This window comes from Phyllobates terribilis, unplaced genomic scaffold (assembly GCF_046119375.1).
Source record: "Phyllobates terribilis strain yellow unplaced genomic scaffold, ASM4611937v1 Scaffold_1__5_contigs__length_1240528914, whole genome shotgun sequence".
NCBI lineage: Eukaryota > Metazoa > Chordata > Amphibia > Anura > Dendrobatidae > Phyllobates > Phyllobates terribilis.
Window position 1 is genome coordinate 688,148,171 of NW_027362761.1, and position 27,470 is coordinate 688,175,640.

Here is a 27,470-nt window from a genome sequence, read left to right on the forward strand (position 1 = left end):
GTCCGAAGATGTCCCCTGCTGTAACCCATCTGATTACTCACGGCGAGGAGCCGGGGAGAATGACTCACTCCAGCGAGCGGGAGCTGTGCTGAGTGAACGGTGTCCTGTCACTCACTGAACTCAGCGCAGTTCCGGGGCTCGCTAGCTGGAGCAAGTCATTCTCCTCGGCTCCTCTGCGTGAGCGGTCAGGTGGATTACTGATCGCAGCGCAAGCAGGGGACAATGATGAGAGCAGCGTTAAGCACCCAGTACTTGGGAACAGTGCTAATTGTACACTGATTCCCAGGCGCTGGTACGTTTCACACTGATGACACATGGATGTCATCCATGTGGGACATTTTGCGTCCTGTGCAGCGCAAAAAAACGGACATGTCAACATGTTTTGCCCATGGACCCACCGTCCGTGGAAACACTGACATGTGCACAGACCCATTCATTTGAATGGGTCTGCATGTGTATGTGTCTCTGGTACATGCGGAAACTGTCACCACACGTACCGGACACATTGACGTGTGGAAGAGGCCTAACTCTGCTGCCTCATTATAATGAATGGATCCCTCGCGGGTTCATCTGAATTACGTAGGTGCTATGTATATGGAGTCTGCATACTATGAAAAAAAAGGAAAATCTGTGCTCCAGGAGACAGATGGCGCTCCGTCCCTTCCAAGTCCGAGTCTGTGGCTAAGCAGTACTGTAGAGCCACATATGGAGTATTTCTACATTCAGCAAAAATTGTGTGACAAATGTTGGTGGCATTTTTACCAATTTACCAGTGTGAAAATGTAAAATCTTGGGCTAAAACAAAACTTTGGTCGTAAAAATGTAATTATTCTTTCTTCACCACCCAATGGTGTAAAATTCTGTGAGTCACATGTGCTGTCAACATTCTCACTGCACCCCTAGATTAATTCATTGAGGGGTCTAGTTTCCAAAATGGGGTTACTTGTGGGGGATTTCCACTGTTTAGGCACATCAGAGGCTCCCTATACGCGACATGGCGTCGGCTAATTATTAAAGCAAATTTTACATTCAAAAAGTCAAATAGCGCTCCTTCCCTTCCAAGCCCTGCCGTGTGCCCACACAGTGGTTTTTCCCCACATATGGGGTATCGGCATGCTCAGGAGAAATTGCAAAACAAATTTTAGGGTCCATTCTTTCCTGATACCCTTACGAAAATTAAAAAAAAAATTGGATCTAAAGTAACATTTGTGAAAAAAGTTAAATGTTAAGTTTTCTTCCACATTCCAAAATTCCTGTGAAGCACCTGAAGGGTTAATAAAGTTCTTGAATGTGGTTTTGAGCACCTTGAGGGGTGCAGTTTTTAGAATGGTGTCACTTTTGGGTATTTTCTGTCATAAAGACCCCTCAAAGTGACTTCAAATGTGATGTGGTCCCTAAAAAAATGGTTTTGTAAATTTTGTTGGAAAAATTAGAAATCGCTGGTCAACTTTTAGCCTTTATAATTTCCTAACAAAAAAAATGTTAATTCCAAAATTGTGCTCATGTAAAGTAGACATGTGGGAAATGTTATTTATTAACTATTTTGTGTGACATATCTCTCTGATTTAAGGGCATAAAAATTTAAAGTTTCAAAATTGCGAAATTTTTAATTTGTTTTGCCAAATTTAAAATTTTTTCACAAATAAACGCAAGTGATATCAAAGAAATTTTACCACTATCATGAAGTACAATATGTCACGAAAAAACAATCTCAGAATCAGGGGGATCCGTTGAAGCGTTCCAGAGTAATTACTTCATAAAGTGACAGTGGTCAGAATTGTAAAAAGTTGGCCTGGTCATTAACGTGCAAACAGCCTTCGGGGGTAAAGGGGTTAATTTGTTCCTTTATTCCTTCTTTTCTCCCTTCCATATCCATTGGTTTCTCTTTTCAGTTTGTTCCTTTTTCATTCATGGTTAAGGTTTAAACAACCTATGTACCTATGTAGAGTCGTTGTTAACCCCTACACCCCCTCTCCATTTTCCATTTTTGCGCTTTTGTTTTTTGCTCCCCTTCTTCCCAGAGCCATAATTTTTTTTATTTTTCTGGCAATATGGCCATGTCAGGGCTTGTTTTTTGCGGGACTAGTTGTACTTTTGAATGATACCATTAATTTTACCATATAAAGTACTGGAAAACAGGAAAAAAAATTCCAAGTGCGTTGAAATTGCAAAAAAAAGTTACACAATTGTCTTTTGTTTTTTTTATTTTTTTACCGTGTTCACTAAATGCTGAAACTAACCTACCATTATGATCCTTAAGGTCATTACGAGTTCACAGATACCAAACATGTAGAGCAGAGGTCTCAAACACGCGGGCATCGGGCCGCATGTGGCCCTTCAGGCTGCTTCATGCGGCCCGCAGGCACCATATCCACAACTACCACAAAAGACTTTAAGCTGACATTGATGTTAGAGGGGGCAATACACGGTATTAAGAACTGGGGTATGTGAACTTTTGATCAGGGTCATTTGGATGTTTTTAGTTGTCATTAAGATTTAAGAAGAGAAAACACAGTAGTTTGACAATAAATGGCTTCACCCAACCAATAACCATGAGTGGAGAAAAAGTTTTTTTGTTATTCATATTTTCTGAAACAAGGCCAAGAAAGGAAAAATTCTGCCGGGGTATGAAAACAACTGCATATGCTGCAGTAAGGCTATGTGCACAGGGCTGAACCCCAAGATCTATATACAACTAATAGCCCATCATGGTCGTTGAAAAGCTTGGATCAGGCTATCTAAATGGACCAATAAACGAACACCAAAAAAAATCCAGTGATCAGATATATTATCTGCTGCTTCACCATGAGTTTTCCATATCCTCTAAAATGGAAGCTATGATTTAGTTTCTTGTCCATCTAGTCAAGCTCTAGACTAAACCATAAATTCCCTATACAGTGGCATGTAAAAATTTTGGCACCCCTGGTGAAAATTACTGTTATTGTGAACAGTTAAGCAAGTAGAAGATGAAATGATCCCTAAATGGCCTAAAGTTAAAGATGACATTTCTCTTTTGTATTTTAGGCAAATAAATATATATATATATATGTACAGTACAGACAAAAAGTTTGGACACACCTCATTTAAAGATTTTTCTGTATTTTCATGACTATGAAAATTGTACATTCACACTGAAGGCATCAAAACTATGAATTAACACATGTGGAATTATATACTTAACAAAAAAGTATGAAACAACTGAAAATATGTATTATATTCTAGGTTCTTCAAAGTAGCCACCTTTTGCTTTGATGACTGCTTTGTTCACTCTTGGCATTCTCTTGATGAGCTTCAAGAGGTAGTCACCGGAAATGGTTTTCCCTTCACAGGTGTGCCCTGTCAGGTTTAATAAGTGGGATTTCTTGCCTTATAAATGGGGTTGGGACCATCAGTTGTGTTGTGCAGAAGTCTGGTGGATACACAGCTTATAGTCCTACTGAATAGACTGTTAGAATTTGTATTATGGCAAGAAAAAGGCAGCTAAGTAAAGAAAAACGAGTGGCCATCATTACTTTAAGAAATGAAGGTCAGTCAGTGCGAAAAATTGGGAAAACTTTGAAAGTGTCCCCAAGTGCAGTTGCAAAAACCATCAAGCACTACAAAGAAACTGGCTCACATGAGAACCGCCCCAGGAAAGGAAGACCAAGAGTCACCTCTGCTTCTGAGGATAAGTTTATCCTAGTCACCAGCTTCAGAAATCGCAGGTTAACAGCAGCTCAGATTAGAGACCAGGTCAATGCCACACAGAGTTCTAGCAGCAGACACATCTCTTCAGCAACTGTTAAGAGGAGACTTTGTGCAGAAGGCCTTCATGGTAAAATAGCTGCTAGGAAACCACTGCTAAGGACAGGCAACAAGCAGAAGAGACTTGTTTGGGCTAAAGAGCACAAGGAATGGACATTAGACCAGTGGAAATCTGTGCTTTGGTCTGATGAGTTCAAATTTGAGATCTTTGGTTCCAACCACCATGTCTTTGTGAAACGCAGAAAAGGTGAACGGATGGACTCTACATGCCTGGTTCCCACCGTGAAGCATGGAGGAGGAGGTGTGATGGTGTGGGGAGTGCTTTGCTGGTGACACTGTTGGGGATTTATTCAAAATTGAAGGCAAACTGAACCAGCATGGCTACCACAGCATCTTGCAGCGGCATGCTATTCCATCCGGTTTGCGTTTAGTTGGACCATCATTTATTTTTCAACAGGACAATGACCCCAAACACACCTCCAGGCTGTGTAAGGGCTATTTGACCAAGAAGGAGAGTGATGGGGTGCTACGCCAGATGACCTGGCCTCCACAGTCACCAGACCTGAACCCAATCGAGATGGTTTGGGGTGAGCTGGACCGCAGAGTGAAAGCAAAAGGGCCAAAAGTGCTAAGCATCTCTGGGAACTCCTTCAAGATTGTTGGAAGACCATTTCTGGTGACTACCTCTTGAAGCTCATCAAGAGAATGCCAAGAGTGTGCAAAGCAGTCATCAAAGCAAAAGGTGGCTACTTTGAAGAACCTAGAATATAAGACATATTTTCAGTTGTTTCACACTTTTTTGTTAAGTATATAATTCCACATGTGTTAATTCATAGTTTTGATGCCTTCAGTGTGAATGTACAATTTTCATAATCATGAAAATACAGAAAAATCTTTAAATGAGGTGTGTCCAAACTTTTGGTCTGTACTGTATATCTATCTATCTATATATCTATATATATTCATTTATCTTTTTCATTTTAGAAATTACAAAAAGGAAAATGGCACGATGCAAAAGTTTGGGCACCCTGGGAAATTTGTATGCTCAGATAACTTTGACCAAGGTTTCAGACCTTAATTATGAAACCTATGGATTGTTCACTATCATCATTAGGAATGGCCAGGTGATGCAATTTCAGCTTTATAAAACCCACTCTCCTCTAACCTTGTGCCCAAAACAGCAGCCATGGGTTCTTCTCAGCAGCTGCCGAAGCACTCTGAAAATTAAAATGGTGGAGGCCCACAAAGCAAGAGAAGGCTATAAGAAGATAGCAAGGTGTTTTCAAGCTGCCCTTTCCTCAGTTCAAAATGTATTTAAGAAATGGCAATTAACAGGAACAGTGAAGGTCAAGATAAGGTCTGGAAGACCAAGCAAAATTTCAGTGAGAGCTGCTCGTAGGATTGCTAGAGAGGCAAATCAGAACCCCCTCTTGACTGCAAAAGCCCTTCAGAAAGAGTTAGCGGACTCTGGAGTTGTGGTATATTGTTCTACTGTTTAGAGACACCTGCACAAATATGGTCTGCATGGAAGAGTAATCAGAAGACTACCTCTACTGCGTCCTCAACATAAAATTCAGCAACAGAAGTATGCAAAAGAGCATCTAAACAAGCCTGATGCATTTTGGAAACAAGTCCTGTGGACCAATGAAGTTAAAATAGAACTCTTTGGCCACAATGATTAAAGGTATGTTTGGGGTTGTGTTGAAGCCAATGGCACGGTGAAGAAATTCTTCATGCAAACATTACACCATCTGTAAAAAAGCTGGAGAAGAAAAGAGGATGGCTTCTACAAATGGATAATGATCCTAAACACGTCAAAATCCACAATAGACTACCTCAAAAAGAGCAAGCTGAAGGTTATACAATGGCCCTCACGGTCCGCTGATCTGAACATCATTGAAAATCTGTGGCAGGCACTCAAAATACAAGTGCATGTAAGACAACCCAGTAATCTCACAGAACTGGAAGAATTTTCCAAGGAAGAATGAATGAGAATCCCTCAAACAAGAATTGAAAGACTCTTGTCTGGCTACAAAAAGTGTCTACAAGCTGTGATACTTTCAATAGGGAGTGCTACTAGGTACTAACCATGCAGAGTGCCCAAACTTTTCCATCAGCCCATGACTATATATATATATAATATATATTTTTTTTTTTTGCTTAAAATACAATTAGAATTAATTTTGTTGGAAAATAATTATGACATGGTGGGAATATCTGAGACATGGCTGGACGAGAGCCATGACTGGGCAGTTAATTTACAGGGCTATAGTCTGTTCAGAAATGACAGTACAAACAAGCGAGGGGGGTGTGTGTGTTTATATGTAAAATCATCCTTAAAACCTGTCTTGCGTGAGAATATATGTGAATCTAATGAAAATGTAGAGTCCCTGTGGGTAGAGATAAGGGGAGGGGGAAAAAATAATAAATTACTGATAGGGGTTTGTTATAAGTCTCCAAAAATAATGGAAGCAGCGGAGAATATCCTCATAAAGTAAATAGATGAAGCAGCGACTCAAGGAGAAGTCATTATTATGGGAGACTTCAACTACCCTGAAATACATTGGGGAACAGAAACCTGTAGTTCATGAAAAGGTAATAGGTTTTTGACAACTTTGAGAGACCATTACCTTTCACAACTGGTTCAGGACCCAACAAGAAGGGGGGCACTGCTAGAACTAATATTAACCAACAGGCCAGACCGCATATCAAATATACGAGTTGGGGGTCACTTGGGTAGTAGATGTGTAGTAGAGGGGTTACAAGGATACTAAACTTCAGGAAGGCAAATTTCCAACGGTTGAGAGATGATCTTAGTGCAATAAACTGGGACGATATCCTGAGACATAAAACTACACAAAGCAAGTGGGAGACATTTATTAGCATCCTGAATAGGACCTGTGCACAATATATACCCTATGGGAATAAACATGCTAGAAATAGGAGGAAACCACTATGGTTAAATAGAGCTGTAAGGGGCGCAATAAGTGACAAAAAGAAAGCATTTAGAGAACTAAAGCTAGTAGGTAGTGATGAGTGTATATGGACTTTTCAAAAGCTTTTGATACGGTTCCACACAAAAGGTTGATACATATAATGAGAACAATGGGGATAGGGGAAAATATATGTATGTGGGTTAAGAACTGGCTCAGTGATAGGAAACAAAGGGTGGTTATTAATGGAAAACACTCAGACTGGGTCTCAGTTAACAGTGGGATACCACAGGGGTCAGTATTGGGCCCCCTTCTTTTTAACATATTTATTAATGACCTTGTAGGAGGCATACAGAGTAGTATTTCAATATTTGCAGATGACACTAACCTCTGCAGGGTAATCAATACAGAGGAGGACAATTTTATATTACAGGAGGATCTATGTAAACTAGAAGCTTGGGCTGATAAATGGCAAATGAGCTTTAATGGGGATAAATGTAAGGTAATGCACTTGGGCAGAGGAAATAAAATGTATAATTATATGCTTAATTGTGAAATACTGGGCAAAACTGTAACTGAAAAAGACCTGGGTGTATTGGTGAACGACAAGCTCACGTTTAGTGGTCAGTGTCAGGCAGCTGCTGCAAAGGCAAATAAAATAATGGGATGCATTAAAAGAGGCATAGATGCTCATGAGGAGAACATAATTTTACCTCTATACAAGTCACTAGTGCGACCACACTTAGAATACTGCGTACAGTTCTGGTCTCCGGTGTATAAGAAAGATATAGCTGAACTAGAGCGGGTGCAGAGAAGAGCGGCCAAGGTTATTAGAGGACTGGGGGGTCTGCAATACCAAGACAGGTTATTACACTTGGGGTTATTTACTGTGGAAAAAAGAAGGCTTAGGGGTGATCTTATTACTATGTATAAGTATATGAGGGGACAATACAAAGACCTTTCTACTGATCTTTTTACTCTGAGGCCTGAGACGGGGACAAGGGGGCATCCTCTACGTCTGGAGGGAAGAAGGTTTAATCATAATCACAGATGGGGATTCTTTACTGTAAGAGCAGTGAGACTATGGAACTCTCTGCCACATGATGTTGTAATTAGTGATTCACTATTAAATTTAAGAAGGGCATGAATGCCTTTCTTGAAAAGTATAATATTACTGGTTATAAATACTAGATTCCTTGATAGGGCGTTGATCCAGGGAACTAGTCTGATTGTCGTATGGAGTCAGGAAGGAATTTTTTTCCCCAATGTGGAGCTTAGTGTTTGCCACATGTTTTTTTTTGCCTTCCTCTGGATCAACATGTTAGGCTATGGGTTGAACTAGATGGACTTAGTTTTTAAGGTTGAAGGAAGACTATGTTACTATGTTACAAAGGAAATGTGTCATCTTTAACTTTAGGCCTTTTAGAGAGCATTTCAACCTCAACTTGCTTAACGGTTTGCAATAACAGTAATTTTCACAAGGGGTGCCCAAACTTTTATATGCCACTGTATATACCTCAGAAGCATGGCTCCAGTTTATTTCACTGTATGAGTATACATTGGCATATGTCACCCATGCAAAAGACAACTATACTGGAGGGAAAACACTTTGTAGGATGCCTCTGCATAAAAAAGCACAGTACTCTGTGTTTTTCTTTACAGTAAAGAAAGGTTTGCTCCCTTGACTTCCACTAGGTGAATGGGAGCTTATGGATAGTTTAGACAAGAGCTTCTCAACCTTTTTCTACTGAGGCCTCATCAGACAGATCAAAGTGATGTCTATGCATTCCCCTTGCATACTCTCAATATGCACAGCTAATGCAGTGTAAACTTGGCCCAACAGTTATACATCAAAGAAATCCAACAGGTTTATGGAAAAAGCTTACTTCATTGGTCCTCGATAACTTATCCATTGCTATAGGATTCTCCTGGAAGATCTTATCAAAGAAGACAATAAGCGCTTCCACAATTCGAGCTTGGTGAGGATAATCCACTAGAGATGACAAAGAAACAGTAGCATCTATGGGACGCGGTCGCATCAGTGCAGGGCCAAAAACGATGCCAAGGTTGCTGGGGCTCATCTTATTGATTTGTTCTTGGTCTGAAACTCTAGAAGTAAAACAATGTTAAAGTGGAATTCCCATCTCCAAGATCCTATCCCAATATGTAGTAGGTGTAATAATAATAAATATTAGCAAATACCTCCAATTAGAAATGTAGTATAGTTCTGATAATCTATGTCACTTACCCCATGTGCAGGACATTACAGTAGCTTAGGTATCCATGGTTATGGCCACTCAAGTAGCGACAGTTAGTTATTTGTTAGTGGTCGAAACCATAGATACCTAAACTACTGTAATCCCCAGCACATGTGGTAAGCGACGTTGTGAATCAGAAGAACTATGCTGCATTTCTAATTGGAGGTATTTGCTAATATTATTATTATTATTACACCTACTACATATTGAGATAGGATCTTGGATATGGGAATACCAATTTAATGTGTTTGGTAATAGTTAACATATCATATCATAGTTATCATAGTTATAATAATAAAATTCGTAAGCTATGTGATATTCTTGTTTTTAAGTTACCAATATGTTCTTCTATCTTGTAAACTTGGACAGTTCTTATAATCAAAGATGTGTCCAAGTTAATTTACCGTTTAGTGGCCTGTGTTAACGTCTATACAAATCAACGTATCTTACAATGAGGCTAGGGCTACACGACGACGTGTTGTGCGACACTGAAATTGCAGTGACACATTGCAACATTAAATGGAATTATTTCCTTTGGTGTCACATTACTACCTGCAACAGACTGCGACACAGGGTCACAAATCTTTCCAAATGTGTTTAATGTCACTGTGTAGCCCCAGATAATTATAACCTGTTTCATACACTCCTCAACACCAAGAAAAGGAATTGTCGTGGAAATATGGAACTCATAGGATCGATAGGCATATTAATGATATGCAAATCATGAAAACCTGGAAACATAACTGTAAGGCCATGTTCACACATTCAGTATTTGGTCAGTATTTTACATCAGTATTTGTAAGCCAAAACCAGGAGTGGAACAATCAGAGGAAAAGTATAATAGAAACACTTCACCACTTCTGCATTTATCACCCACTCCTGGTTTTGGCTTAAAAATGCTGACGTAAAATACTGACCAAATACTGAACATGTGAACATGGCCTTAAACATCTGCGCCATGCACAGAAATCCCCGCACTTACACATCTTGCATGCTATCAGTGAGGTTATTAATGGTTGTCTGAGGAATTTTCTGCCAGGCTGAGCGTACTTGGGCATGATGGGGGACGAGTCCAGAGACACTGCAGGTTATGGCAGCACGTTTAGGCCACGCAGGCTGCTCACAGTATCATGACCGGGTACAGCCAGTACGGCTTTCTTACCGTATTTACCTGGTTCCACCTTCTCCAACGCTACACCTTACCCCCACGAATAAAAACACTTCAATACAGGATTCTTTGGATAAATTTGGCCACAGCGGCCATTTTATTAACAAACAAACATTAACATATTAACAATAATAATAATGCTAGATAAATTAAGAGGGGAGGGTTCTTGGAGCTAATAGGTCTGGCTTTTATAACACGAAAGAAATCCAACCACCATCTTACCCTCAGCCGTGCACCACCAGCTCGAGGGCACCATACTTCTACAATACGTGAAAGATTAATCATCTCAGAGCTCCCAGGGTAAAACCCCCTCCAGAGCCCTGACCAAAAATTGTCAGAGCACCCCCCATGTAACTTCAAATTACCCGGAATTCTCGCAAATTCCTTGTATCAACAAATCCGTACCAACTCCAAGAACCCCACCCCCCGCCAACCACGCACAGCCCTGACACCTCAGGCTCGTGAGTGCCCCAACCCCAACAATGCTTTCGATCCCATCCTGCATTGCCAAAGCCCAGAGATCAATTCCGATGGCATTCAAATGAACACCATCCGCCATCCAAAAATTCCCCATTCTGGACTCTAAATCTAAATGTCTAATACTTACACCTCCATTCCTTGGATACAAAGGCCCCTACGGCCCTATTCAACTTCACCCTCACTCTATTGATCCCTTTTAAAGATCTCGCCGCCCTCCACTTCTGTCTAGGCACGATGTCTGACCACACAGTCAGCAACCCTGGAAAAGTTGTCCATAACCTCAAAAGATCGAACCGAATGTGGCGAATTAATTAACTCCCTAACGGGCCTTGTTCCCAAATCGTTCCCACCTATGTGAACCACCAAGATATCAGGTGCTCTATCTAACCGGGCCGCCTTGTGGAATTCGGACAAAAACCGACTCCATACCATCCCCCTAAAACCCAGCCAGCGGACAACAATCTGCTCCCTACCAAAACCCAGTTGCCTACCGTCCGGCCTTACATCGGCCCGCAGTACCCCCCCAATGCACGAACGAATGTCCAAAAATCCAAGCTAACAATGGACCAGCACCTAAAATGATTAACGGAAAACATATTAACCAACTTGACAAACTACTTTTGCCATTGCCTTATCATAATTAATACCTCACATACGTAAGATAGCGGTCAGAATTCCACCTGCCGATGCGCTTTATTACCTCAGCACCCAAACCGCATCTATCTGCCTCTGACTCTGCGCCCATCCTAAATGAATGTGAGCCATATAATTCGGGGCTAAGTCACAACTTGAGAGTCCCTTTTTTAAGTACCGCAGTAAACTGAAAAAGGGACAAAATGTTCCGTCTTCATGGCATAGAAGCGGGCCAACTCTACCCGACCATACTTGCCAATATTCTTCCAAACATCTCCTTGGGCACATCATTGCCCCGTCCACCTTGCCCAACACCACACACCTGCCTTTTCCAGCTCCCCAACTCGCATTGCGCCAAAGAAAGCTAACAAAAAAGCCAGCCTAAACAATGCCAACTCAAAACTAGAACTACAAATCGTCCTTAAAAACCCAAACCCTCTAACGTAGTAAACAACACCGGTTTCCGTTTGTCCGGCATGTGTCTGCCCCTCCTGAAACCCTTTAAAGCTTGCCTGACTAAAAAAGATTTTGTAGTGTCCCCTACTCCCTGCAATTTAAAACCGAACGCCAGCCCAGCCATGAACTTACTAACCCTTGACCCGGACCACCCAATCTCTGCCGCCTTACCAATCAGAAACAAAACTGCCAAACTTCTATCCTCGTTACTTACAATTGGTCCCCATTCAGCCACCCAAGTTTGCCATACTCGCCATGATGCCTCGTAAGCAGACCAGGTATTACTCGCTATAGATTCCCAAATTAGCCTTCCTGCTCCTCCGTAATCAGTCGCCACAAATGCGAAGGGCATTCGTCTCCCACAACCTCCGCCTCTGGCGCCAGAGCCCGGAAATGGTGCCACTGAAAACGAGACAATGTATTCGCTGTAGAATTCTGAACACCCGGAACATGGACAGCCGAAATCCAAGCATTCAATTCAAGACACCTGAGCACTAGTTCCCTGAGCAGCTTAATGACTGGAGGGGATGAGGCCGACAAACTGTTAATCACCGCCACCACTGCCATATTGTCACAATGAAAGCATATTCTCCTATTCAAGAAAAATTCTCCCCAAATAGAAACGGCCACCACTATTAGGAACAACTCCAACAAGGCCAAGTTTTTTGTGTAACCCAACTGTTTCACGATGTCGGCCATGCTCCAACACTCCACCTCCCCTTAAGCTCCGAAACCTCCCCCATCGGCTGCATCCATATGGATTTCGCAAACAAAACTGTCAACGAAATCCTGCTGAATTAACGACCTCCCATTGTAATTCTCCAAAAATCATTTCCACACTTCCAAGTCATCTCTGTGGTCCCTATTCAACCGAATGAAATGATGCGGTGCCCTCACGCCTGCAGTCGCCCTGGACAACCTGCGACAAAAAATCCTGCCCATAGGCATAATTCTGCAAGCGAAATTCAACCTCCCCAACAGGGATTGCAACTCCTTCAACGTTACCTTACGCAAGCTCCCCACCCTGTCCACCTCCTGCCTCAGCATGAGCAATTTATCCTCCGGTAAACAACATTCCATCTTTTCTGAATCAATCAGAATACCTAAGAAACTCAACACAGTACAAGGCCCTTCTGTTTTCTGTTCAGCCAGCGGAACGACAAAACGCTTAGCCACCCAAAACATAGATGCTAACAAGTTCCCACAAACTAACGATTCTGGAGGACCTATAAACAAAAAATCAACCAAATAATGAATGACCGACTGTACATCTGCAAAGTACCGTACCGCCCGTTCCAAAAAAGTGCTAAAAGTTTCAAACAACGAACAAGAAATTGCACAACCCATGGGCAAACATCTATCTAGGTAGTACTCCTCGTCCCAAAATCACCCTAACAACGGAATGCTATCCGGGTGCACCGGAAGCAATCTGAACGCCGACTCAATGTCGGTCTTAGCCAACAACGACCCAGGCCCATACTTGCGCACCCATTTTACTGCGGCATCAAATGATTTATACTCCACCGAACATAGTTTCTGATCGATACCATCATTCACCGAAAGCCCTTTTGGATGATGAAGTGCTGGATCAGGCGAAATTTATTCGATTCCTTCTTTGGCACAACTCCCAAAGGAGAAATAATCACACCGTCACCTGGCAAACGCCAAAAAGGAACAGCCATACGGCCCAACTCCACCTCTTTAGACAACTTTGCACTGACCACGTCCGAATGCAACTGGGCCAACCTCAAATTTTTAAGTGAAAAAGGAACTTTATGTGCGGGTGGAGGAATCCTAAAACCTTCTAAAAAACCGTAACTTATAGCATCCGCTTTTTTCCGATCTGGATATCTACTTAGAAAGGGGGCCATCCCGGGAAGTTTCAATGGAGTCTCCCCCTTGACCGGGACCCACTGAAGGCTTCCCTTTTCCTTTCTTAAAACATTTAGAGACCCCGTGGGAACTCCCGTTACAATGGGAACACACTTGTTTTCATTTACAACTGTTCCCGTACTTGCATTGACCATCATTAAACTGCCAACACTTTCCTGATTTTTCTTTTCCATCCTGTGCCCCCGCGTTAACCCCCCCCCCCTCGTGTCCAGATGATTGACTACTGCTGCCTCTGCTCCCGTGAAAGGACTGCCCGTACCTGGCCGGAGCCATTACCTTTAGCCACAACCCTATGTCCTTCTGATCCCACTTAATTTCTGGCCTCACCGCCTTCCTCTGCCTGAATTTCTCATCGTAACGTAACCATGTCTGCCCCCCATATGTACGGTGGGACTCCCCTATACAATCCAAATAACAAAATAAACCGGAGCAACTTTCCAGAAACTTTTCCCCGATAACGCTAACGCTATTGCAAACGCTTGTAACCGATTTACAAACGTCTGGGGAATCAAACGCCACATCCGCTTTTCTTCCTCCTCCTTCTTGCTATCGTCCTTCTTTCCCTTATCTAAATTGAACTTTTCCAAGGGGAGGAGGGAGAAGATTTCGACATACTCGTCCCGCCAATTTTTTTCCCTTATCTCTTTTTTTAAATGTGCCCCCAAAGGTCCCTCAAAACACACGTACACCTCACCCCTAGCCCTATCATCAAGCTTTACCGTATCGCCTTTTTCTTTTTCGGTCTGCACCGATACCGAAACGCCAGATGACACTTCCTCGCTAGCAACCATTGACCTGACCACTTCAGGCCCAGCCCGCTGCGCCGCCGCCTGCAAACGCAACCAAGCTCTCAGGGGCGAGACGCCCGTCTCACCTGCTGTCCCACCTTCTAACCTCAACAAGACTTGCGACATAGTGCGTAAAATATCACTAAGCCCCGATATCTGTGCCCCACTAGGCCCACCCGCATTCCTCGCATCGTTCCTCACTAATTGACTACTCGCTACCCCTTGCAATACAGCCCCTGCGGGCAACATACCAGATATATAATCATACTCACGTAGCTGCGCAGGAGCTGTGTCCCCGCCAGCCGACAATCCTGAGTCCTGCTGATCCCGTGAGTTGTGGGTTCCTTGTTCGAAATCCGATCCTTGCGATTGGCGGCCACGCTCCAGGCCGGCGCCCCCGGCCTCCTTATCACCGGGGGGACCTGAGCGCCTGCCGCAGCCGCTGGTACTCCCACGCCTGGAGTTCGCCTCCCGCTTGTCCTCGCTCTGCTCCGCTTCATAGGCCTGTCACGCCGATCGCCCCCAGACCCGGACTGACCGGCCCAGCCCGTGTTGGATGGGATGTGCCTGCCAGGCAGCTCCACTCTGCCGCCCGCCGCAGACTGAAGAGCTGGGCCTGTCAATGCTGCTTCTCCCTGCTGCTGCCTGCCCTCCGATCGCCGCCGTATGTTGAGTCTCCCGCTCCATCTGGTAGGTACCCTGACAGGAGGGATACCTGCCGTTCCAGATGTCCGTCCCGCCGGCTCCAATGCTGCGCGCCTCGTAGCCAATGTTCCTGCTAGACGCTGCATTGACTTCCGGTCCGGGGAGCGCTGCTGACGCTGGCCGCACTTCCTGTGCGGCCCGCACTTACTGCGCAGCCTGTGCTACAGCGCTGGTCCCCTCTCCCCGCCGTCCAGGGCCCGCAGGCCGGCTGTGCGGATTCCTGCCGATGCGACCACGGTGGCGTGGCACCGCACTGTGCTGCTCACCACCCGCAGGGTGAGGGGCTCCGCAGCCGCCGTCTGCTGCCCGCAAATACATCGGGTGACAGCCGCTCCGGAGGACGCGATCTTCTGGATCTCCCGCTGGGTCCCGGTACCTCTTCCTCCACACGTGCTGGCCCCATCAAGGATGACAGCTGGGACGCCAGCCAGCGTGGATCTCTATAACGGGCCGAGTCCTGCAGCTGGGCCACCAATGCTTCCACGGACTCCAAAGAGGTAGGGATTTGGAACATATGGGGTCTTCTCTATCGGAGTCCTACAGAAGAATGGCCCTTTCCACACTATTCCCCATAGCCACCCCTCAATCCTTATAGTGCCCACCCCCATACTTCCATACCCAATCCTAAACCCCCGCATTTCCAAACTCAAATCCTCCCAGCCAATCCCAGTCATGGGGGGCTTCCCTCTAGCTACGCCCAACTCCAGCCCCCTCCTGGAGCAACATGCAGCCTGGTGGTGTTGTGTTGAAAAGGTGCACATATAACTGGCGTAATTAGAGTCTGGCCCTTCAGCATAATGTGCACTGGGGACGCTGACCTAATTTAATTTAAAAAAACGATGCCCCTTTCGCACTTTACACATGCTTCTATTAGTTTTGTGTTATTTGCAGTTTTGCTGTGAATATAGTCCAGGTTTGACCCTATATGTTGAAAGGGTGAAATCCGCAGTGTATATCTGCAATGTTTCATGGTGCGGATCTTAAAATCTGCAGAATGCGTATATTGCTTTGCACATTTGTTTTTCTACCTAGTGTGGAGTTTAGAAAACCTTATTATCCGCATTTATGGTACTGAACATTGGCACAAATAACATTGTAGATTCCGCATTGCAAATCCTCAAATCTGTGGGGATTTTTTTAACAGGCAGCACTCGGACCGAAAATATGGTCGTATGCACAAGCTGTTCTAGACACATATAACGCTGTTAGTTCAGGTCGGGAGACCCGTGGCCAGTCTGGGCATAGCAGTACGGACCTGGAAATATGCCCTTCTGAACCTGGTTTGAGCGTTACCATTCGAGGGAAATGGAGCCATTTTTTCCCAGGTGTCGTCCTGGTTGCTTCTGTTTTTTTCTCATCCGTTTCTTTTCACTGTCTGAACCTTTTGTATCCACTGACTAGCCCTAGGCAGATTTACTGCTCTTATTCCAACGTATTTTTATGTGCTTCACTCTTTGTCTGTGGCTCTGGTGCAATCGGAGCTTTCCTCCTGCGGGGTCTACATTGGTGCTACCTGTTCTATGCCGCTGACGCTGCCATCCTCCCTGTCTTCTCTCTAGCCTGGCACAGTGCATTCTTCACAAGTCAGTTCCTATCTCTATGCAAGTGCGGCTTTCCCTGCCCATGGGCAATAATTCTAGGCCCTCTCTGCTATGGGTGCAGTGTTAAATTAACTAGCTCACTGAGCTTATAGGGTCAGGCTATGTTCACATGCAGCGTATTTTTGCAGCATTTTTTACGCAAATTAAAAGCTGCTTTGTATAGTATCAGCAAAGGCTATGAGATTTCAGAAATGTTTCCTGTCTGAATTTGAGCACAGCAGCGTCAATTCTTTCAGCGTTTTTGCAGCATTTTTTCACACATAGAAAGCAATGAAAAACAGCAAAAATGCTGCACTTTTGGTGAATAAAACTAATTTTATTAAACATGTACTGTAGAAAAATCACACATGTAATCTGAACCAAAAAACACAGCTAAAAAATACTGCAAAAATGCAGCAAGACCTGAATTTTGAACGAAGCGTTTTTACTGCCAAGAAAGCAGGTTTTGACTGCAGAAAAAAAAATCTTGCAGCTTTTTTGCAGTGTTTTTTTATGAAAATAAGCTGCTTTTTTCAGTACCAGCAAATGTTATGAGATTTCAGAAATCTCATATACATGCTTGTAATTTTTTTTCCTGACTGAATTGAAAAATTGAAAATTGCAGTATTAATAATCTGCAGCATCTCAATTATTTCAGCATTTTTGCAGCTTTTTTTTTTCACCCAAGGAAAGCAATGAGAAAGCTTTTTTTTCAGAATTTTTGCACTAACAGGTCTTGCTTCGTTTTTGCAGCATTTTTGGTGAATAAAACTAAGTTCATTAAACATGTACTGTGGACAAAATACACATGTAATTTGCACCCCAAAAAAACGCAGCTAAAAAACGCTGCAAAAGAACAGCAAAAATCACTTGCGTTTTGAAAGCAGAGTTTTTACTGGTAAGTGAGCAGGTCCTGGCTGCATAAAAAACGCAGCAAAAACGTTGTGTGTGAACATAGCATTAGACTGGTCTGTCCTACTTGCCTTGGCGCCATTGCCGTTAGTTGTGGGCTTCTACAACTGTGAGCTACTTTGTTGTTGTTTTTCGCTATTATAGCTTCTACTCTGCTGACATCTGGTGGCCATTCTGTGCTATTGCATTGTAAGTAGCTTTATCCAATCCCTCACATGTGGTTTTAGATTTTGCTTCTTTTTTTTTTTCTCTGCACAGCTCCCAAGAAAAGCTCTGGGAAGACTAGGCATCTATCTTGCATGGATTGTATGCCATAAAATCCTTCTGACTTCTCTGTTACCTGAGATGTGATGATACCAGTGAAAGGCTAAGTACATACTTCCGTACAAGAGTTCAAGAATGAGCTGAAATCAACCTTAGATCAGCTTATCCAGAAGTTGACATTGCGCAGAGTGTCCACAGATAGAGAAATTAGGGTTCTGGATGATTCTTGATCTGATTCTTCTGAAGATGAGGAGTCAAAGAAGTTAAACTTATCCAATATGGATAAAACTCTTCTAAGTTTATTCTGCCAATCCAGTCAGAGGAGCAGTAGATGAGCAAATCTCCACTTTTATAGGGCCTATGGTCTTCAAAATGGATCTCTCAGCTCTAATATCCACCGAGTGAAAACGTTTGCACACAGCGTAGGTTCTTGAAAAAGGATTCAAGACCTATTAAGGACGCAGACAGACCACTGTATAAATTTAACCGACATTGTATCGCAAAGCTCCGACTGGCCGCAACTCTCCTGACCCGAGCGTGACAGCTGCATAGAAATACAGTGGAGTGAAAAATGTTTGCCCCCTTACTGATTTCTTATCCTTTTGCATGTTTGTCACACTTAAATGTTTCAGATCACAAAACAAATTTAAATATTAGACAAAGATAAACACAAGTAAACACAAAATGCAGTTTTTAAATGAAGGTCTTTATTATTAAGGGAAAAAGAAATTCAAACCTACAGGGCCCTGTGTGAAAAAGTGAAGCCCCCTACCTTAAAACATAAATTAACTGTGGTTTATCACATCTTTGGGAAGCTGAGTTCAATTTCCCTAGCCACACACAGGCCTGATTACTGCTATACCTGTTCTAAATTAATGCTTGGCAAAGTGAAGTAGACCAAAAGATCCCCAAAGCTAGATAACATGCTGCGATACAAAGAAATTCAGGAACAAATGAGAAACAAAGTAATTGAGATCTATCAGTCTGGAAGAGGTTAAAAAGCCATTTCTAAAGCTTTGGGACTCCAGCGAACCACAGTGAGAGCCATTATCCACAAATGGTGAAAGCACAGAACAGTGGTAAACCTTCCCACGAGTGGCCGGCCGACCAAAATTAAAATTACCCCAACAACCCAGCGACGACTCATCCAAGAGATCACAAAAGACCCTACAACAAGATCCAAACAACTGCAGGCCTCACTTGCCTCAGTTAAGTTCAGTGTTTATGACTCCAGCATAAGAAAGAGACTGCACAAAAATGGCATGCACGGAAACCACTGCTGAGCAAAAAGGCTCGTCTTAGTTTTGCCAGAAAACATCTTGATGATTGCCAAGACTTTTGGGAGAATACTCTGTGGACTGACGAGACAAAAGTTTAACTTTTTGCAAGGTGTATGTCCCATTCCATCTGGCATAAAAGTAGCACAGAATTTCAGAAAAGGAACATCATACCAACAGTAAAATATGGTGGTGGTAGTGTGGTGGTCTGGGGTTGTTTTGCTGCTTCAGGACCTGGAAGACTTGTAGTAAATGGAATTATGAATTCTGCTGTCTAACAAAAATCGTGAAGGAGAATGTCCAGTCATCTGTTCGTTCATGACCTCAAGCTGAAACGCACTTGGGTTATGCAGCAGGTCAATGATCCAAAACACACCAGTAAGTCCACCTCTGAATGGCTTAAGTAAAACAAAATTAAGACTTTGGAGTGGCCTAATCAAAGTCTTAATCCATTTGAGATGCTGTGGCTTGACTTTAAAAAGGCGGATCATGTTTGGAAACCCTCCAATGTGGCAGAATTACAACAATTTTGCAAAGATGAGTGGGCGCAAATTCCTCCAGAGCGTTGTAAAAGACTCATTGCCAGTTATCACAAATGCTTGATTGCAGTTGTTGCTGCTAAGGGTGGCCCAACCAGTTGTTAGGTTTAGGGGGCAATCACCTTTTCACACAGGGCCCTATAGGTTTGGATTTTTTTCCCTTAATAATAAAGACCTCATTTAAAAACTGCCTTTGTGTTTACTTTTGTTATCTTTGTCTAATATTTACATTTTTTTGTGAACTGAAACATTTAAGTGTGACAGACATGCAAAAGGATAAGAAATCAGGAAGGGGGCAAATACTTTTTCACACCACAGTATATGAATCTGTCACGCTAGGGTTGAGAGTCCCATTGGCCAGTCCGTGCATTGCGGTCTGATCTTGGTCCGATTTATACAGTCGTCTGACTGTGCCCTTAGAATGAACAGAATTTCGACTGCCTAATGGGGACAACCCCTTTTACAGTTCCTGGAGAGTGCTGCTTCTCTGGGGAAATCCAATAGTGAACTTAATGGCAACCAGGGTCAATGCCAGATGTCTAGTGTTCTGTTCCCTATAGGAAAATCCTCTGACTGTGGATGCAGTGTCGATTCCTTGGAAATTCAGTCTGGCGTATGTGTTCCCTCCAATTACCAAGATTCTGAGATTGTTGTTCAAGATTCAACAGGACCAAATATCGACAACTGCAATAATTCCTTACTGGCAAAGAAGAGTCTTGTTTTGACAGTTAACGCTGATGAGTTGATGTAGATTCTCTTCATTAGTCTGGATCTAGTATCTCAAGGCAACTAGCTCTGCAAAAATGTCCAAAGGCTCAGACTGGTAGCCTGCACATTGACGGGGACCTTTTTAGCCTCCAAAGGTTCTTCTGAAGGCTTGTTGAACACCTTGAACCATTCCAGATGTTCTGCAACAAACAGAATTTATTACAGGATTAAGAAGATATTTCTGGAATGGTGTAATTCTCACAATTTTTTTCACTGATCTTCCTTCTTGTACCATTGTTTTGGAATTTTTGCAAGCTGGTTTTGACAAATGTCTTACTCCTTCAATTCTTGGGGTGCAGCTTGCAGTCCTTCCAGCGTCTTTTGGGGTATGTTTTCCTCAGATTGTTTCGTTAAAAAGTGTTTAAGGCTATGTCTAGACTTAGACTCAAGGTTGTAAGTCTGGTTGTCTTTGAGACCTTCCTTTGCTGCTAAAAACCATTTGTGGTCCTCCATTTGGACCTCTGGAAAGCTGTTCTTTACAGTATCTATCTCAAAAAGTAGTTTTTCTACTGACTGTAATGTCAGCCAGAATGGTTGGTGAGCTGCTCCAGTCTTTAGGTTCTCGTGAACCCTTTATTTCCAGTCTTGCAAACAAAGTTTCTCTTAGATTTCTTCCACAATTAGACCAAAGATTTCATTTTTTGTGAATATTAACAAACTGATTTCATTTTCTGTCTTCGCAAGTTCTACACCTGATCAAGAGTCCTCTTGGCATCTTGTCCTGGTGTTTCAAGATTTCTATTGAAATAACTGCATCTTTTAGGAAAGATGAGAACTTGCCTATGTCTGTGGTTGATCTCAATAGAGTTAAAAAAATAAGCCTCCAGGTCTTCTATTTCCCACTGGACTCTATTTCCAGTGCTTACGTACTGGCAGGGATTCGCTTGCCCGTAGGTATTATGATTCAGTCTACTAGAGCAGCTTCCACTTCTGTTGGTGAACATTCGTGTGTCTCCATTGAGCAGATTTCTAGTGCAGCATCCTGTTCCTCTCCAAATACCATCATCAGTCACTACAGACTACAGAATAAGTATTCGGAGCAGATTTCCCTTTCGATGTCTGTTATTAATACTATGGTTAGTGTTCCTGACTGGAAATGATTACCATATCCACACATGATGAGCTGCTGTAAGGTATGCAGGGAAAGTTATGTTTTAGAATGTAAATGTGAAATGTCATACCATCACAAGAACTCTGTGCAGACTTGGCTCGACATTCCACTTTGCCGAAGAAACATATAATGTCCAAACGTTCAGCGTACTAGGGCCCAGAGATAGGTTAAAACTTCATATTTTAGGCTATGTGCCCACATAGCATTCTTGTAGCGTTTTTGCTGCGTTTTTACGGCCTCGAAAATGCTTGTAAAACCGTCTGCCATGCAAAGCAATGTGAATTTGGATGTGCTGTGCACATGATATGCTAATTAGTGCGCCAAATTCGCATTGCGTTGCAAAATGCAGCATGACCATTTCTACCGCGGTTACGCCGCAAATTCGCGGCCATTGAGGAAAATTGAAACGCAGCAAACCCGCAGGTATATGTGGATTTGCTGCGTTTCAATTAAATTCAATGGCCACGAGTTTGCAGCGTAATCGCGGTGCGTGTGGTACCCAGGATGTAGAGGAGACTACAACTCCTCCTCATCCCGGCTACCACGCGGTGAAAAAAAGAAGTAAAAAAGTTAAAAATAAAAAAAACTGTATACTCACCTCTCCGGTCTGCTCCCGGCGGCGTCCTCTCTCCTCGGCGTCCCGCGGTGTACTTGCAGGACCTGCGGTGACGTCATTTAATCAGCTGATGGTCACACGACCGCTGACATCAGTGGTCAGGTGATGGTCGTGTGACCATAAGCTGACTAAAAAACGTCACCGCAGGTCCTGCAAGTACACCGCGGGACGCCGAGGAGAGAGGAGTGCGGTCGGGAGGAGCCTGGAGAGGTGAGTATACAGTGTTTTTTTATTTTTAACTTTTTAATTCTTTTTTTTTTTTTTTTTTTTTTACTATAGATGCAGCATTTAAAGCATCTAAGTTGGTCACACAATATAAATCCATGCCGGTTGCATGGATTTATATTGTGTGACCAACTTGTCAAGCACTTTCCAGGTGATGCTAAAATCGCTTGGAAAAGTGCTTGAGAAAACGCATACGAAAACGCATGTAAAAAAGCTTCTCCCTGGCAGAAAAAACACATGTAAATCTGCATGGTTTTTTTTCTGCCAGAGAGAGGCAAAATTGCACTGCATCAAATCTGCATCATGGGCACTAACCCTCATTCTTTCCATCAGATTAACAGACAAAAATAGTAGCAAAACAATGTAGCAACGTTTTGGCCACTTGTACTTTATCAAGCAAGACAAGAATAAAAATCAAAAGATTTGTCTTCCTTGATAAAGGTCATATAGCTGAAACTTTGTACATTGTCTTGCATATGTTTTCCCTTAGTCACATCAGCAGCACAAGACGCCCTCCACTTTTGCTTAGTTAGCCAGTAAAAAAAATTACACAATGACTCAATGAGTGGGATGGAGTCATAGGGGGTGATTCATTAAGGTGCATACGTGAGAAATCTGGTGTAAACACCTTTAAAAAAAATTGCCTCTGGGTTCAAACCCTTGAACATGTGCTTTATGGTCAGCTTCTCTATCTGCTGAGCCATAGCAGCTACACCTTCTCTCTGGGTGTTGATTGTCTCTTATCCTTGCTTTGGTCTTTAAGGTTAATACAGTTGTGCTCAAAAGTTTACATACCCCCGTAGAATTTTTCCTTTCTTGGCCTTGTTTCAGAGAATATGAATGTTAACAAAAAAAAATTTTCTCCACTGTTATTGGTTGGGTGAAGCCATTTATTGTCACACTACTGTGTTTTCTCTTTTAAATCTTAATGACAACCAAAAACATCCAAATGACCCTGATCAAAAGTTCACATACCCCAGTTCTTAATACCATGTATTGTCCCCTCTAACATCAATGACAGCTTGAAGTCTTTTGTGGTAGTTGTGGATGAGGTTCTTTATTTTCTCAGATGGTAAAGCTGCTCATTCTTCTTGGCAAAAAGCCTCCAGTTCCTGTAAATTCCTAGGCTGTCTAGCATGAACTGCGCGCTTGAGATCTCCCCAGAGTGGCTCAATAATATTGAGGTCAGGAGACTGAGATGGCCACTCCAGAACCTTCACTTTGTTCTGCTGTAGCCAATGAAAGGTTGACTTGGCCTTGTGGTTTGGATTGTTGTCACGTTGGAACGTCCAAGTACATCCCATGCGCAGCTTCCGGGCTGATGAGTGCAAATTTGCCTCCAGTATTTGCTGATAACGTGCTGCATTCATCTTTCCTTCAACTTTTACCAAGTTTCCTGTGCCTTTATAGCTCACACATCCCTACAACATGAGCGATCCACCTTCATGCTTTCCTGTAGGAATGGTGTTCCTTTCATCATAGGCCTTGTTGACCTCTCTCCAAATGTAACGTTTATGGCTATGGCCAAAAAGTTCAATTTTGGTCTCATCACTCCAAATTACCTTGTTTTCTATGTTTTGAGGCTTGTCTCTGTGCTGTTTGGCATATTGTAGGTGAGATACTTTGTGGAATTTGTGCAGTAATTGCTTTTTTTCTGGTGACACGACCATGCAGTCCATTTTTGAATTTCAGCTGATTTTATTTGTGGGGTTTTTTTTGCATCCCGAACAATTTTTCTGGCAGTTGTGGCCGAAATTTTTGTTGGTCTACCTGACCGTGATTTGGTTTTTACAGAGCCTCTGATTTTCCATTTGTTAATCACAGTTTGAATGCTGAAGACTGGTCTTATCAATTCCTTGGATATTTTTTTGTATCCCTTTCCTGTGTTATACAGTTCAACTACCTTTTACCGTAGATCCGTTGAGAATTCTTTTGCTTTCCCCATGACTCACAATCCAGAAACGTCAGTGGCTGGATGAAAGATGCAAGAGTCTGTCTGGATCCCAGAAACTCACTCAGCTTTTATGCACAAACACTGATTACAAGCAAACAGGTCACAGGTGAGGATGTTACCTTTATCAGCCATTCAAACCCATTCGTGTCAAATTCTGTGCATGTTATCAGGCCAAAATCACCAGGGTATGTGAACTTTTGATCAGGGTCATTTGAGTGTTTTTGGTTGTCATTAAGATTTAAAAAGAGAAAACACAGTAGTTTGACAATAAATGGCTTCACCCAACCAGTAACCATGAGTGGAGAAAAGTTTGTTTTGTTATCATTCATATTCTCTGAAACAATGCCAAGAAAGGAAAAATTCTGCTGGGGTATGTAAACTTTTGAGCCCAATCGTAGGTGTTTTCATTTGTTTGCTCTATTACCTTTTGGGTGCGGCTATATATACTTTCCCCCTGCTGGCATTTCCTGCTGGTGATATTCTCATTTGGATGCCCAGCCATACTGCCGATGTTTATGCCAATCAGTGAAAAACCAGCTAGGGGTTATTTCCCTGCTAATTATGCTTTTCACCCTGCACCTACAGTGGTGGCCAAAAGTATTGGCACCCCTGCAATTCTGTCAGATAATACTCAGTTTCTTCCTTAAAATGATTGCAATCACAAATTCTTTGGTATTATTATCTTCATTTAATTTGCTTGCAAGGAAAAAACACAAAAGAGAATGAAGCAAAAATCAAATCATTGATCATTTCACACAAAACTCCAAAAATGGGCCAGACAAAAGTATTGACACCCTCAGCCTAATACTTGGTTGCACAAACTTTAGCCAAAATAACTGCGAACAACCGCTTCCGGTAACCATCAATGAGTTTCTTACAATGCGCTGCTGGAATTGTAGACCATTCTTCTTTGGCAAACTGCTCCAGGTCACTGATATTTGAAGGATGCCTTCTCCAAACTGCCATTTTGAGATCTCTCCACAGGTGTTCTATGGGATTCAGGTCTGGACTCATTGCTGGCCACCTTAGAAGTCTCCAGTGCTTTCTCTCAAACCATTTTATAGTGCTTTTGGAAGTGTGTTTTGGGTCATTGTCCTGCTGGAAGACCCATGACCTCTGAGGGAGACCCAGCTTTCTCACACTGGGCCCTACATTATGCTGCAAAATTTGTTGGTAGTCTTCAGACTTCATAATGCCATGCACACGGTCAAGCAGTCCAGTGCCAGAGGCAGCAAAGCAACCCCAAAACATCAGGGAACCTCCGCCATGTTTGACTGTAGGGACCGTGTTCTTTTCTTTGAATGCCTCTTTTTTTCCCTGTACACTCTATGTTGATGCTTTTTCCCAAAAAGCTCTACTTTTGTCTCATCTGACCAGAGAACATTCTTCCAAAAAGTTTTAGGCTTTCTCAGGTAAGTTTTGGCAAACTCCAGCCTGGCTTTTTTATGTCTCAGAGTAAGAAGTGGGGTCTTCCTGGGTATCCTACCATACAGTCCCTTTTCATTCAGACGCCGACGGATAGTACGGGTTGACACTGTTGTACCCTCGGACTGCAGGGCAGCTTGAACTTGTTTGGATGTTAGTCGAGGTTCTTTATCCACCATCCGCACAATCTTGCGTTGAAATCTCTCGTCAATTTTTCTTTTCCGTCCACATCTAGGGAGGTTAGCCACAGTGCCATGGGCTTTAAACTTCTTGATGACACTGCGCACGGAAGACACAGGAACATTCAGGTCTTTGGAGATGGACTTGTAGCCTTGAGATTGCTCATGCTTCCTCACAATTTGGTTTCTCAAGTCCTCAGACAGTTCTTTGGTCTTCTTTCTTTTCTCCATGCTCAATGTGGTACACACAAGGACACAGGACAGAGGTTGAGGCAACTTTAATCAATGTTAACTGGCTGCAAGTGTGATTTAGTTATTGCCAACACCTGTTAGGTGCCACAGGTAAGTTACAGGTGCTGTTAATTACACGAATTAGAGAAGCATCACATGATTTTTCAAACAGTGCCAATACTTTTGTCCTCCCCCTTTTTTAGGTTTGGTGTGGAATTGTATCCAATTTGGCTTTAGGACAATTCTTTTTGTGTTTTTTCAATGAAGACAAATTAAATGAAGATAATAATACCAAAGAATTTGTGATTGCAATCATTTTCAGGAAGAAACTGAGTATTATCTGACAGAATTGCAGGGGTGCCAATACTTTTGGCCATCACTGTATCTTCTGTTTCTTGTTTAGGAATTAGGCGGCATACTCTCAAGCAGTACATACCTTATCTTCTCATATTGTATCTTATGGGGTTTTTTTTAACTCCCTTTGGGATTTCTTTCTACCTCAACACTCCTTCCCTTCTGTAGGTAAATCGCGTTTTGCTCTACCCTCTGGTTCCTTAGGAGAAACATGAAGTGCTCGACGGCCCTTCAGGCAGCATAGGTCCAAGCTGCCATAGTTTGTTGTTAGGACTATTCCAGCCCACGTAGGAACCTCTAGGGACTGTGGGGTCAGAACTCTAGTCTGTACAGGAACCGGCTGGGTCAGCTGCAGTTTCTAGTGTTTTACCTATTTTCCCATGTGAGTTGTTACACAATCATAACAGCGACTTTTGGCATTTATACACCATTCCTGGCCAGCTACACCAATACGAGAGTAGCATGGGCGGGATGGGGAGTGGTCACACCCACTCATCATATTCACCATAAGTTACACCACTAAAGAGGTGTAACATATTACAGAAGTTTCTGGCGGCAGTGAACGCTGAGCATCTGACGCACCTTATTCATTAAGTGGTGCATGGGTACACTGACCTGATTCATTAAGACTCATTAATGAATCACACCCTTGGGGTCTTTTTTATAAGCATAGGCATAATTGAAAGGACAGGTGGAACCATCAGTTCACAGGGCAAAGAACTTTACCATGTTATACTGCTGACAAGACGAAGGGAAAACAGATTTACATTCTAAACCAAAACATCATCATTTAGCCATGTACACATGTTCAGTATTTGGTCAGTTTTTTGCCTCGGTATTTCTAAGCCAAAATCAGTAGCGGAACAGTCAGAAAAAAAAGTATAATAGAAACACCTCACCACTTCTGTATTTTTTACCCACTCCTGGTTTTGGCTTACAAATACTGATGTAAAATACTGACCAAATACTGAACTTGT

The 27,470-nt window shown here is 42.8% G+C and overlaps 1 protein-coding gene across 1 annotated transcript in view; it reads right to left on the reverse strand.

Moving 5' to 3' along the window:
• ARHGAP45 (Rho GTPase activating protein 45) overlaps positions 1–27,470 on the reverse strand; it is a 290,624-nt gene that overhangs the window by 15,059 nt on the left and 248,095 nt on the right. The window contains exon 21 of the mRNA XM_073685385.1: positions 8,564–8,786. Coding sequence (XP_073541486.1) covers positions 8,564–8,786 — 223 coding nt within the window. The remainder of the gene's footprint in view (positions 1–8,563; positions 8,787–27,470) is intronic.